The sequence below is a fragment of the Canis lupus genome, chromosome 10 (genome assembly GCF_048164855.1).
Source record: "Canis lupus baileyi chromosome 10, mCanLup2.hap1, whole genome shotgun sequence".
In the NCBI taxonomy this organism is placed as follows: Eukaryota; Metazoa; Chordata; class Mammalia; order Carnivora; family Canidae; genus Canis; species Canis lupus.
The window spans coordinates 64,593,044-64,607,458 of NC_132847.1; the positions used below are offsets into that span (position 1 = coordinate 64,593,044).

At 42.4% G+C, this 14,415-nt stretch overlaps 1 protein-coding gene across 2 annotated transcripts in view; it reads left to right on the plus strand.

Moving 5' to 3' along the window:
- Window positions 1-1,009: 1,009 nt before the first annotated feature.
- RAD23B (RAD23 homolog B, nucleotide excision repair protein) overlaps window positions 1,010-14,415 on the plus strand; it is a 45,910-nt gene continuing 32,504 nt past the window's right edge. The window contains exon 1 of one of the 2 annotated variants that reach the window (XM_072842247.1): window positions 1,010-1,168. In XM_072842247.1, the coding sequence (XP_072698348.1) occupies window positions 1,103-1,168 (66 nt within the window). In that variant the 5' untranslated portion in view covers window positions 1,010-1,102. Of the gene's footprint in view, window positions 1,169-1,367; window positions 1,497-14,415 lie in introns of those variants that run through there. The other variant, XM_072842248.1, reaches the window with a different exon arrangement.

The following is a 14,415-nucleotide window of genomic DNA, read 5'->3' on the forward strand; positions in this document are numbered from 1 at the left end:
CCTGCAGCCCCGGGCGCCCGGGTCAGGCGGGAGGAGACGCGCGGAGAGGCGGGGGCTGTGCATCCAGTCGCTGCAACCGTGACCTTCTACTTCTCGGGGGACAGGAGCCGGCGGGCGGTTCCGTCCACGGGGCAGCGCGAGAACGTGACCTCCTGCATCCGTGCTCCTCCCTAGGCCCGCGGTGCCCGGGCGGTCGGCCGCCGGGGGTCTGCAGGCCCGGGGCCCGGGCATCACAGTCGCCACCGCGGAGGCCCGTCCGCGCGGCCAGCGCCCCGGCACCGCGCCGCCCCGAGCCTTCCGCCTAAGCCCCGCCCCAACCTACCGCCCTCCAGCGCCCCACCTCCACACTCGGGCTTCCACTTAGCGCGGTCTCCACGTAGCGCTTCCCCGGCTACGGATTGCGCAACTCCGGCAGCCGGGAGGAGCCTGGACGTAGGCGGAGCGCCGCGGCGGGAGGGAGCGCGCCCCGGGCGCAGACGCCGCCGGGAAGCCCCGAGCCCTCGCGACGGCCCCGGACTGCGCCTGCGCACGGCCGGCCCCAGGCCGCCGACATTCCAGAGCCGCAGCCCGCCCCGCCCCACTTCCGGGGCGGGGCTCTCCGCCGCGCCTGCGCACCGCCTCGCCGCACCCTGCGCCTGCGCGCTGGGTCGGCCCGGCCCCCATCCCCCCCACCCCCCGCCCCCAGTTTTTTTTTTCGGGTGGGGGAGGGGGCGCGTCTCGGCGAGTCACGTTGATGGCGGCCGCCGGCCTGTGGTGAGGTAGCGGATTCTCCCTCTGCTCGGCTCGCACAGCCCGCTCGTGCGTCCCGCGGACCCGCTGGCCGGCGCCCGGCGCGTGAGGAAGCACGGCGGCCCGAGCTCGCGGGGAAGGCGGCGGTCGCGGAGGGAGCGGCGCGGCCCGGGCGCGGGGCCGGGGGAGAGGCCGCTCGGCGGGGCGGAGGTGACAAGCCCCCTCCCCCCTCCCCACCCCCGCCCCCGCCCCCACCCCCACCGCCTTCCTCCCGGGAGCGCGAGGAGCGACCCCGGGGCCCCCGCCCGGCCACAGACCCCGCCCAGCGGCCCGCGCCCGAGCAGGCCCGGCGGCCCAGCTGCGCGCCGGCACCATGCTGGTCACGCTCAAGACCCTGCAGCAGCAGACCTTCAAGATCGACATCGACCCCGACGAGACGGTGCGAGCGGCCAGGGGCCCGGGCGGGGGCGGGGCGGGGCGGGGCGGGGGCGCGCGAGGGGCTCGGAGTCGGCCGCCGGCTTTGTGGGGCGCACGGCCGCGGGGCCCCGGAGGGCCTGGGCCTGGGCCTGGGCCTGGGGGGGCGGGGGCGGGGGCGGGGGCGGGGGCCGCCTCGGGGATGGGGGTGCAGTCGGCCTCTCCGGGCCCGAGTGCGGGGACCGAGCCGCGCCGCGCCGCCCACGGTGCTCGGCGCCGTCCCCCAGCCCTGCGTGGCCGCGGTTAGGGCGCGAAGGTCTGGGAGGCGGCAGCCGGACGGGATGAGCCGTGAGGTCAAGATCCAGGTTCCGTCAGCCGCGCGGGGACGGGAGTGGAGAGCAGGGGCGGGGGGAACCGGTCCTTTGCCCCCCCCCCCCGCCGCCGCGCCGCGCCCCACAACCGGTGACCCTTTTATTTGCGTAGAGAGAGCCTCTTGGACCGCGCGTGGGAGCCGCAGTTCTCCCGCCACCGAGCCCACACCCATACGCAGATCGCACACTTTTCCAGGCCTCCTTGGTGGTGAAGACGTGTGTGTGTGTGTGTGCGCGCGCGCGTGCTAGAGCCCTTCAGAGCCAGGCTCACACTCAACTCCCGAGTAATAATAACTACCCGTGTTAGAAGTCTCGTCAATGTAGGGTACTGGAAACCCTGCGCTCTTTTTTTTTTTTTTTTTTTTCTTCAGCCCCCGAATGGTAACATTTCAGGGGAGGGAAAAAAAAAAAAAAAAAAAAGAAAGGAAAATAAAAACTTGGATTGTCGTCCGCAGGGAAACCCTCGAAGACCTCCGAAGTCCACGTGGTGGACTTTTAAAGCCTTCTTGTGTAGTTGTGACTGCAAAAACGCCACTGTGTTGAAGTCAGTACGACGTCATGCCAAGAATCTCAATGGGCCGCCGGTGTAAATCTGCTTTTGTTTTGGGGTTGTGGTTCTGTACACCGTTAAGATTGTCATGTTAAGTTTAAACCAGCTCTTTCCTGCCCGTCTGTATTTTAGAAGAGATAGTTGATTGTGTTTTGGGTGGAGATCAAGGGTCCTGGTGTTCACTAGACCAGTTGCATTTGTGCCTCTGTAACTTGTTACCTACCTGCCTTTCAGAGATGGGAGGGTTAAATGGTATTTAATTGGTGGCCAGTAAATGAAATCAGTCCTTAAGGAACACTGTACTCTTTGGGTGAGGGTATAGTGTTAGGTTTTACCTGTCTCATTTAATTTGAAGTTTTGTGCATCTTCAGTTATTTAAGAAAACGTAGTTCCCAATCTTTTTTGGAACTCTGGCATGGAATAATTCTTCCGCAAGAATGTGTAAAAGTATGCTTTATGATAAGTTCTTAAAGGTGCAGGAGTTAGTAGTGATAAATGAGAAACTTTTCAGTGTCCTCAGAATTGACAACACCCGTAGATTGATGTTAACTAACATCATGTTGAATTTTTCTTTATTGCTGAGGGTGTACTAATAAGCTAAAGGATGAAAGTTTAAAGCACAGCTGTCATGATTAGTGTTTTCAGACAACTTTTCACGAAAAGTCTGACTTTGGTTCTTTGCAGTAATGTCGATGCAACAGGAACCTCACCAGTTTATGACATTCAGAATTAACTCCAGAATTATTGAAACCTAAAGGAGGCTTTTGTAAATACCTGTGGGTTTATTGAAGTTACGCAGTGACTTTCTACAGCTCCACTGAATCTTCTGTGATACTTGTATAGCTCTTGAGGCAAGTTGTGCATTGACTATCTTAGAGCCAATATTGTGTTTGTGATATACTCTTAATTCTATTTGCTGTTTACCAGTTTATTTCCAAGGAATGTCTTGAGCTAAATGATTTATAAATATACTTCTAAAAGTGTGTTTTCAGAAAGATCATTGTTACAGAGTGGCTTTTTCAGCTTTTTGTTGCTATTTGTCTAAATATATTGTAGTAGCTAAGTATAAAAACTAAAGTTGTTAGTCTGGAGCAAGAAATAAAAACATTTCATCAGTGAGGTATGGAGCATTTACATTAAAATGACTTGTAGGATTTCCTTTTTTTTTTTTTAAGATTTTATTTTTAAGTAATGTGTACACCCAGCATGGGGATCTCGAACTGACAACCCCGAGATCAAGAATCCTGCACTCCACCCACTGAGCTAGCCTGGCACCCCTCGTAGGATTTCATTTTAACAGATTTAAATTTCAGAAATGTTTACAGTGTTTTTTTTAATATCCATTTTTTATATTTTAGGTAAAATTCCTGTAAGAAAAGAAACAATGAAAGTTATATTAATATGGGAAGAATCTAGGTGTCTTGTTTCTAATTTGTTGTGAAACTAAGTAACCGAAGACATTAGGTCTTTCTAAAATAAAGGGGAGAAAATAGGATTTTAGTGAGACCTGTAGGGAGATCCACATTAAATGAATAGTTTTTGCTCTCTGAGACCTCGATTTTGGCTACTCAAACATTTCTCCTTGTTTGATTTTTACCTAGAAGGAACTAAAGAAAATTAAGCAACTTGAAGTGGCCAGTATAGAAACTCTCATGAGCTTGAGATGAGCAGGAGCAAAAATGAATGAGCAAGAAAAGACTGAGATAAGAGGAATCTTGGGAGTGATTCATTTAACATGTATATGTTTAGTGGTCTTTGAGTGGCAGCGCAGGAGTACACGTACGTGTGGGATGCGGTAGGTCTTCTGGGAGCCTTATTGACCTAGTCGCTCAAAAGCTGTAAAGTAGGAGATGTACAAAGTGGGGAAAGCAGTGGAATTTGTTTTTAAATTGTTTGTGTTTGCTTTAGTTTTTGAATGTTGAAAGTCCTCTTCCCTTTTTTCAACTTCCAAAATTTTCGTAACTCCTATTAGCCATTTTGTATCATTTACTTGACCATTACCATGCACTGTCTTTAGGGTTAACCAGTGCAAAAGTCTTTTTACTACTACAATAGTACTGTATTTTTTCATATAAACTATTAAAACAATATAGAAACAAAATGAGAAGATTGGATGGGAAGACCATTGCTTAAAGAGAATATTCTTAATTGTGTGAAGTTTTTTGTGTTTTTTTTTTAATTTTTATTTATTTATGATAGTCACAGAGAGAGAGAGAGAGAGAGAGAGAGAGAGAGGCAGAGACATAGGCAGAGGGAGAAGCAGGCTCCATGCACCGGGAGCCCGACGTGGGATTCGATCCCGGATCTCCAGGATTGCGCCCTGGGCCAAAGGCAGGCGCCAAACCACTGCGCCAGCCAGGGATCCCTGTGTGAAGTTTTATGTTAAAGAAATGTACTTAAAAAAAAAAAAAAAAAACCAGGAGGAATTTAATTTATGTAAAGAGTTCTGAGATGTCTAATGGACTGCTAATTGTATAAAATTCCTAAAAATTCTGAAAGTTGGTGATGTGATGGAACGACATTTAGATAAAAATGAGATACACAGGTTTTTTTTTAAAGCTCATATCCAGGGCGCCTGTGTGGCTCAGTTGATTGAGCGCCTGCCTTTGGTTCAGGTCATGATCCCAGAGTCCTAGGATCAAGCCCCATGTCAGGCTCTTTGCTCCACGGGAGCCTGCTTCTCCCTCTCCCTCTGCCTACTGCCTCCTGCTTGTGCTCACGCTCGCGCGCGCTCTCTCTCTCTCTTTGTCAAGTAAGTTAAAAAAAAATAATAAAAATTTAAAAACTAAAATCTTTAAATAAAGCTTATATCCAAAGTCCATTAGTTTTCTGTTTTGTGGTTACGTCAACCCATTAATTAAGTAAGGGCAGGTAGATTAAAGAACAAAAATTGAGATGATTGTAAACATAGCAGGTCTTACTTTATCACTAAAAATGATGACACAGAAGAGTATGTGATACTCAGATTTAATTCTTTAATATGCTAACCCTTGTCACTGTTTTGTGCTTTAAATAAGTGGGAAAACAGTATATTTGAGATGAGACTTAAATGAACAAGCTGAAATGTGATTATAATAGTACATAAAGTGACATCAGAGCTGTGTGTATATGTTGGAAGTTTTGGATAAAAGAATTAGAAAGATACAGTAGTTTCAGTTACTATAGGTAGTACACTTAGTGTACGGTACAGTAATGTGTAAACAATTGCTTTGGTTTGTGATTTATTTGTATGATATTTGTGATTATGCTGTAAAATATTATTAGTACTTGCTCTGCATATATTTGTTGGCCATCATTTATTAGCACTTATTCCTAATGTGGTTTATTGTGCTTTAATATAGTTGTGCAGGAGATAGTACTTTGTTATAGAAGATTCCTAGATTATTAAAACATTAAGAGTAAATGTATTAAAATATTGTATCACAGGGGCTCCTGGGTGACTCAGTCCATTGAGGTGTCTGACTCTTGGTTTTGGCTCAGGTTATGATCTCAGGGTCTGAAATGGAGCCCCATGTCGGGCTCTATGCTCGATGGGGAGTCTCCTTGAGATGTTTTTCCCTCTTTAAAATAAATTAATAACATCTCTTAAAAAAAATACTCCATTACAAAGATGAAATTAAGGTTTCTTGGCATATTGATAAAACATTACACGGAAAGTACCTGGGAAATCTGGCATGGTTTCTGCCAGAGTTTTGCTTTTCCTATACCTAGCACATAGTGGGCATTTAATAAACCTCATTTGAATGATTTGAATACATTCTTTTAGTGATCCCTCAATATTTGAATGTTGGTTCCTTTATTTAGTATTTGTTGAGTACTTACTAAAAATCTTGTCCTGTTACAGTGCATATATTACAATGGAATAAATCAATTAAAAAACAAATTTTAATAATCAGATAATGCTAAGAGCTATGTAGAGAATTGAAATAGGGTGAGGTAACGTGATAGTGCATGACTAGGTGGCTACTTTTAAATTGACTAGTCATTGAGGCCTTTTTGAATACAGTGACATTTAAACTGAGATCTGAATAATAATAAGTACTCAGATGAGGAAGAGTGATCTCTGTAGGAAAAGATCTTTGAGACTGTTTTGGGAATCAAAAAAGGGTTGTATTGCTGATCTAGTAGGTGAGGGAGAAGTGAGGGGATAGATCAGAGTTAGGCAAGGGGCCAGAGTCTATAGGACTTTGTAATAAGCAGGAGGTTTTTGAGGTAAAATAGGAAGCCTTTGGGGAATTTTAAGCAGAGCAGAAAAATTTCTTTTATGATCTTAAAGGTTAGTTTAACTGCTGTATAGAAAATGGATAGTAGGATAAGCAAGAGGAAAAGCAAAAGCAGGGACTTAGGCTTGTATAGTAGTCTTATTAAACAGACAAGGCTTTAGGGAAATAGCACAGATATGAAGAGAAGTGGATGGATTTGAGATATATTTGGGAGGGTAGAGTTGAGGGTTTTTGAAGGGGTGAAGTGGGGAAAATTGAGAAATTGAAGATTAAACCTATATTTTGTATAAATTGCGTGAATACTTGTGATCTTTCCTGAGACATGGAGGGTGGGAAGGGGAGCAGGTTTGGGGTTGCAGTGGGAACTCAAGACTTAAGTTTAAGATGCCTATTACTTTCAAGTAAAGATGACAAAGATATTTGTTACGAATCTCAATTCCAGAGAGAAGTTTGGGTTGGAGATAGAGCCCTGACAACAGGCAGCATATGTGGTTGACTTCAGTCCTTTGGACCAGATGAGATCTAGCAATCTTTTTTCAGTGTCCATTACTTGTGAAAATTGAACCCTAAATTATGCACTATATGTAATTAATTGTGTGCTATTAGAATTGAAGAACCATGGTGAGAATGTTGTTAGGTAATAGGATGAGGCCTAGAATTGAAGCCTGGATGTGGAGATTGAATAGTGAAGAGGTCAGTCAAGGAACCTTTGAGGTGAGAAGAATCCAGGAAAAGAAAATGTTTCAAAGAAAAAGAAAGGATCAAGTGTATCTAATGCTTGAGAATTCAAAAGACATGCCCTTTGGTTTTGGCATCTTGGAGGTTATTAGTGACCCTGACAAGTAATCTCCATGGAATGGTGAAGCCATAAATTATGTTTGATTGGGTTGAAGAATGAATGGGAGATGGGGAAGTGTAGATAGTAACTATGGACATATATTAGTTATCTTGATGGTCATTTTTCCTGATGTAGCTGCCTTTATCTCTGTCAAAACCATGTAAAATGATCACAATTCTGAGGTTCACAGCATGTGAACGACATTGCTTTAAAAAGAAAGCTACACCAGAATTATGGAAAATACGTTAATAGCGTTCATTTTAGAAAGAAGAAATGAATGCCAGTGTGATTACTAACTTGCCACCAGCACAAAGTCAATGGCTTTGGTAGTTTCAGTATCTGTGAAAGACAGTCTTGGTCATACTCTGGTCTTGTATTCCTTAATCTCTCACCCAGTGATCTTTCCTTCTACTCTACCTCAATTATTCAGTCCCATAACTGGTTACTAGATCTTATTACTAAAAACTGTAGCTATTCCCCCATTCCCAGTAATCTATTTTTAGTATTCTACTTTACCTTTCCTCTGATTCCAGTTCTAACGAGACGTATAATTCATTTGATCCATATTTCGTTTTGCTGGCCCTCCCTTCATGTTACTGCCTCCACTCTTGACCAGCTAAAATAGGGTCAGTGATTATAATTACTCTCTTGCAAGGATGAGCATAGCATGTCTCTTGAGCCAGGCTGCCGGAGTTTCAGTCCTGGCTGTAGTACTTGCTCTGTGACCTTGAACAAGTTACCCAATTATGTGCCTGTTTCCTCATCTTAAAATGAGAGTACTGCCACTGAAAGTACTAACTTCAAATAGTTGTTTGGATGGTTTTATGAGGTTGAGGGCATACACAGAAAACCATGACCGTGCTTGACAACATGGTCCCACTGTCATTTCATTGTTTCTGCTTGGAAAACCCCAAAAGTGATTACATTCAGTTTTGTTTGTGCTTGCAGTTGTGAAGCTAGAAGCCACATTGATTTGTCTCACTTAAAATTCATGAACATTAACTTTAATTGGGCCCTTTGTACTGCCTGATAAGTGTACTTTACCCATTAACTCTTATACTGTCGTAGGCAGATTTTATATAATTTCCTTGTTTTCAGCTGATAACCCTAGATTTTAGATTTTTTGGAGATTTTAGATTTAACTGACTATACAAACAATTTGGGACAGAATTTTTGCAGAGTCCTACCAGAGCTACCTCCTTTTGTTGTGGGTGGTGCTAAGGCTGATACCTCTACTTTTCCTCTATATCCTATACTTGGTCGTCCATGAAGGACCTCACTCCATCTATTTTCCTCTTCTTTCGTCTGCCTAATTGATTTTTCCATTCTAGAATATTCATTTTCCTCCATCTTAACAAAACCCTCTCTTGTCTCCATATCCCTCTATGGCTACTGCCTCATTTCCCTCATTTCCCATTTTGCTCTTAGCAAAACTTAAGGGTAGCTCTTGAGTCTCTTTGTTTTTACATCTTGCTCTCTTTAAAATACATTACACTACTGCTAACCTAGGCATGAGTTTTTTCCCATTTTATAGTTGTCCTGTGTCCTTGAGCACTTAAATCTATTTTCTCTTTAGTAAAATAGGAGTAGTAATAAGCCTGCCTTGTAGAGTTGATGTGAGAATCAAATGAGATCATGGATTTCAAAATTTTTAGTGAATTGTGAAATTAAAAATAAATATGCATTTTTTAAATAAATCCTGCTTTCATCAATTTTCATTATTTTGATTAATGTTTTTCACTATCTTTTCTAAAAAACGTTTGTGTGGATGTGGTATCCTCTCATTGTGTCAACTTGATGAAATCAGCAGTTTCAGAGTTTTTAAGAGTGGTGTTCTGCTTTTTTTTAGTTTGGAAATTATGAGATGATAGGTAATGTATAAAATTTCTGTTACTTTTGGAAAGAAATGTGCTAAATTTGAGCTTGCCATAACCACAGAGAATCCTGCTGAAGGACATCACACCATCTGTTCCTGTAAGTTTGGATAAATTCCTTATGTAGTGTCTCCAAGAGCTAATTTTATAACTCAATGAACTTTATAAACCCTTTAAACATTACGTAAACGTTTTCAAGCAGAGGAGATAGATTGGCTACAATTGGCTAATATATATGAACAGATCCTAAGTACTTCAACAGGTGTATAAAAATTGTGTCACTCCCTCTCTCCTTTCCTCCTCCTCACACTTTTGGTTGAATTAGGTAGGTGGCTTCTTTGTAGTGTGTTAGATCCATTCCCTGCCTATATAGAAACTTTAAAAATTACAGGTATCTTAAGATACCTACTTTTTCTACTTAGTTTTCAAAGTCTGTGTCTGTTTTAATCTTGTTGAAAAAGATCATAGTGTCTGGGAAAAAATAGATTCTGGATTTCAAATTATCTATTTCTAAAGATTATTTATTTATTTATTTGAGAGCCTGAGAGCACGCGTGGTGGGGAGGGGCAATGGGAAGGGGGAGAAGCAGGTTCCTGGGATGAGCAGGGCTCCATCCCAGGACCCTGGGATCATGACCCAAGGCTAAGGCAGATGCTTAATTGAGCCACCCAGGGGCCCCTCAGATTATATTTTAAAATCATAGCCTTTTGGATCATAATAATAATATGAGAACTTATGGCTTTATTTACTGTCTATTCACACAATACTGTACTCTCAGTGATTTAAAAAATTTCTTTTGCTACATTCTTTTATTTCTTGGATCTAGTGGGAAGATTTTTCCTGTTGCACTAGAGCCAGCTAATTCTACATAATCCATTCTTTTTTTAGAATTAGTAGGAACCTACTTTGAGGGAGGAATCCAGGAAATACTCCTTGATACCTATCCTACTTTCTCAAATGGAATGGTACCACCCAAGGGATCAAAAAAAAGCATTACCCAACAGTGTAAATCTATGAAATCCTTCTGCTTTGGGACTCTCCTTTTTCTAATGGTTAATTGCAAATTTGGGTTGCTCTTATTTTTCAAAATTTAGCTAGGTACTAGACTATGGCCTCAGACCTCTCTCTTTTTCTTTTTTTTTAAGTAATCTCTGTGCCCAGTGTGGGGCTCAAACTCAAGACCCTGAGATCAAGAGTTTCATGCTCTACCAATTGAGCCAGCCAGGCGCCCCAGACTTTTCTTTTTTTAATGAAGACTCTTTTCAAAATTGCAGTGTATTGTATAATACTAGTAAGAAATGCTGGGGTGCGGGGGGGTGCTGTGAATTTTTTTTCTTTTAATAAATTTTCCCTTACATTACTGAAGTAATCCAGCCTTGTTATCTATAAAATATATAAAAAAGCAGACGGCTTTATTACGCTAGTTTAAATAACTATTATGGTCTCTATATGCTGCTAGACATTTTTTTAATTTATATGTAACACATAAATGTAACTGCATTATGTTTTTTAAAAAATTAACTAACTTTTGTCCTTTAAAGATAATTATAAATATGTCATTCATACGTGCATGCAGTCAGTGAATACCTTACATGTATAGTGATTGTTCTTGTATTGCATTGTATATAAATGAATGCATGTACAATAATGTATTTACCATTGAATGTTTAGGGTTGTTTTCAGTGTTTTAAAAGGTAATGTAGTACACTTGTTCATGTATCTTTTTTTTTTTTAAGATTTTTATTTATTCATGAGAGACAGAGAGACAGAGACAGGCAGAGGGAGAAGCAGGCTCCATGCAGGGAGCCCTGATGCGGGACTTGATCCCCGGACTCCAGGATCACACCCTGGGCCGAAGGCAGGCGCCAAACCACTGAGCCACCCAGGGATCGAGCCCCTGTTCATGTATCTTTAAAGTATTTGTGTGGTACATCTTTAGCATTGATTTCTAGATGTAGAATTATTGGATCAAAGGCTGGCAGATTGCCTCAAAATTGCCTGCATCGATGCTCACAAATACCAACTTCCACATCAGTAACTAGCCAAGATTCAAATAAGAGATATATAGCACAGATTAAATGAGTTACATATTATGAAGCTCTTTATATACTGTGGTAAGTACATACCACCCATGAACTGTTACTCGGCCTCTGTATTTCAGGGCTACCCATTAAAGCTTGCATGATTCTTTTTATGACTTATAACAATAATAAGGAACAACAAAGTTACAGCATAAATAAGGAAAACATAGAGTAACATTGAGGAAGCTGGGTTATCATGAATATTCAGCTGTAAACCTAGTCAACAAGCAGTAGTCCTAGAAATCTTGTGCAAAAGTGCTGTGTAAGAAGCCTGAGGTGGGGGGATCCCTGGGTGGCTCAGCGGTTTAGCACCTGCCTTTGGCCCAGGGCACAATCCTGGGGGGATCGAGTCCCACGTCGGACTCCCAGCATGGAGCCTGCTTCTTCCTCTGCCTGTGTCTCTGCCTCTCTCTCTCTCTCTCTCTCGGTCTAATCATAAATAAATAAATAAATAAATCTTTAAAAAAGAAAGAAAAGAAGACTGAGGTGGAAAACATCGTGTTACTATCATAGGGATATAATTTGTAAGACATTATTTTAATATTTGAAATGTACAACTTAAATTTATTGAATGCAGAAGACTACTTTTAATGGCTATTGGCCTGAACTGTGATAGTGCCAGGGGATGCAATGTAATATACACATCAGGAAATAATTAGATAAGTGGGGCCCCTGGCTGGCTCAGGGGTTTAGACATCTGCCTTCGGCTCAGGGCATGATCCCGGAGTGCTGGGATCAAGTCCCACATTGGGCTCCCTGCATGGAGCCTGCTTCTCCTTCTGCCTGTGTCTCTGCCTCTGTCTTTGTGTGTCTCATGAATGAATGAATGAATGACCTTTTTTTTTTTTTTTTTTTTTTTAAAAAGGAAATAATTAGATGGTAAGTTGGAACCACTGGATGAATGAATGATTTGATGTGAGGAATGTGGAAAAGATAAGTACCTCATGGGAATGGGATGTTTTTCATCCCATGAAAACTGGGATCAGCTTTTGTGTTGGCACTTTTAGTCTATTATTATTGCAATTATCTCCCTTTTGGGGGAGAAAAGAAGCCAAGTCAACCATGTTTAATCTTAGATACAGAGTATGTTCTTTTTAAAATGCACACAATTTCATAAGAGAAGTATGCGACTAGGGAAAAGGTTTGATTTCTTGATAGTTGTTGATAGGGTTGGGTTGATGATAATCTCTCACTCTTTAGGGGGAAATAAACAGCAAGAGGAAAGTTTAGGAGAATGAAAGGATAGCCTTGGTTATGTATTGGGACTATAGTGATCAATTCTAGATCCATCCTGTTCACTACTCAGTGAAATAGCACTGGCAGGGGGTTCAGCACAGTTAAAGGAGTCATAACTGCATCCACTGCTGGTCATAACCTTCACAAGAGAAGCCATGTGCAGATAGGTACAACCTCTTCTTTTTTTGCAACATCCAGAAAGAAGGCCTTTCCCTCTAAGCTGTTTTTTTTTTTTAAGATTTTATTTATTTATTTATTCATGAGAGACATAGAGGGAGAAGCAGGCTCCTCACAGGGACCCCGATGTGGGACTCGATCCCAGGACCCAGGATCACGCCCAAAGCCAAAGGCAGAAGAAGCTCAACTGCTGGGCCATCCAGGCATCCCTTTAAGCTGTTTTAAAGTATGTTCAATCTGATGAGGTTAAGATTTAGACTAGTCTAGAAACCTTCTTTCAGCAAATATATTATGTTGACATGCCTGTGGGATATCCAGTAAAGATGTCAAGTAGACATTTAGGTATGCTTGACTAAAGGAGAGAGCTGGGCTAGAGATAGAAATGACACCTGGATGGTTATTAAAATTAGAGGAGATGGATTATCTGGGAAGTTTATATAGAACAAAAGGCATCCTTGGGCATGACCCTGAGTAGCACTTAAAGGGCTGGCCAAGGAAGAGGATTTCAAAAAGCCATGAACAGAGAGACAGGAGGAAATCCAAAAGAGAATGGCCTTATGGAAATCAAAGGAAGACTGTGTAAACAGGAGAGACTGGCCAGTACTGTTTAATGTGACAAGTCAAGTAAGGTAGAGAAGGACTAAGAAGTGTCTGGTAATGATTTTTTTGCTGAATTCAGTGATACTGGTAAGAGCAGTCTTATGGAATCATGGGGATAAGGAGAAAATAAGCAGCAGAATGAGGATAAAGTCCATGCTTCTGTCAGCAGTGTGTAGTTGAGTAATAGGTATGGTGTTACGAGTAAATACTACAGTGTGTGTAGTTAATTTTGGGGGGGAAAAATGCCTGAGACTAAGCAGAGGAGAGTAGGGCTAACAAATAATGGGGGGCTTATGAAGTTTTTGTTTTGTTTTTAAGATAACAGAAAATTAGGTCTGTATAAGTGTGAATGAAAATAAACTGGCTTTGAGGAAGAGGTTGAAAATATAGCCGGGGGAGGGTAGGAAACAATGAATCTAGCAAAGTACTGAAGAACACTGGAAGAAGAACTAGGGGACAGGTGGAAAGAATTAGGTTTGAAAGAGAGGGATACCTTTTTCATTTAATAGGGGAGAAAGAAATTAGGTGAATCTGGTTGCAAAACAAAGTATGGCCTTTTGGTGGTAGAAATTGGATGGTGAGTTTCTCTGATAATCTATGTTTTGAATGAAGTAGAAGATGGTCATCTGAGGGGACAGGGGTAGGGTAGTGTTGGGAAACATACTTAAAGAAGAGTGCAGGTTTGAAATTCCCTTTTGGAGAATGGAGGAGAACCACAAGAACAGAAGATTTAGGGTAGCTTTCATTTTCTTCAGCATTTAGAAGACTGGCTATAAATAGATAGGCAGGGGTTGGATAGTTAAGGATAAAATTTGTTAGCTAAGTGAGGTAGGAGTGAAGTGGTTGAACTAAATTTTATATTGAGTACTGATAGAAATAAATTCAGTTATGTCCAAATATGGAATTTTGCCTGGCAGGAGCAGCAAAAAGACAAGAATGCCTGATAATAGGAAGAAAAGTAATAGAAGCCATGGCATTGTTGTCTGTGCTGAATAGAGCTGGCAATAAAGATCAAAATGAAAATAGAAGCTCTAGTGACCAAAGTCTTATTAATGAGATGCAAGACCAGGTGTAGTGAACAGTATTGAGAGCTGGTAGGAATAAGCAGTTGGTGCTTATAATTTCTAAGATGGGGCAGTTTTAGAATGACAGGATTCAGCCTGTGTATTGTGGTTAGATGACTTAAATAGATTGAACGTAAAGATCATTGTGTTGAGGTTAGGAACAATGAGGTTTGGATAGGTCAGTGCACCCAGTTCTAAAATCTAGTTTAGTTTTTTTGTTTGATACATAACCCAGAGTGGTATTGCTGGATTGAATGG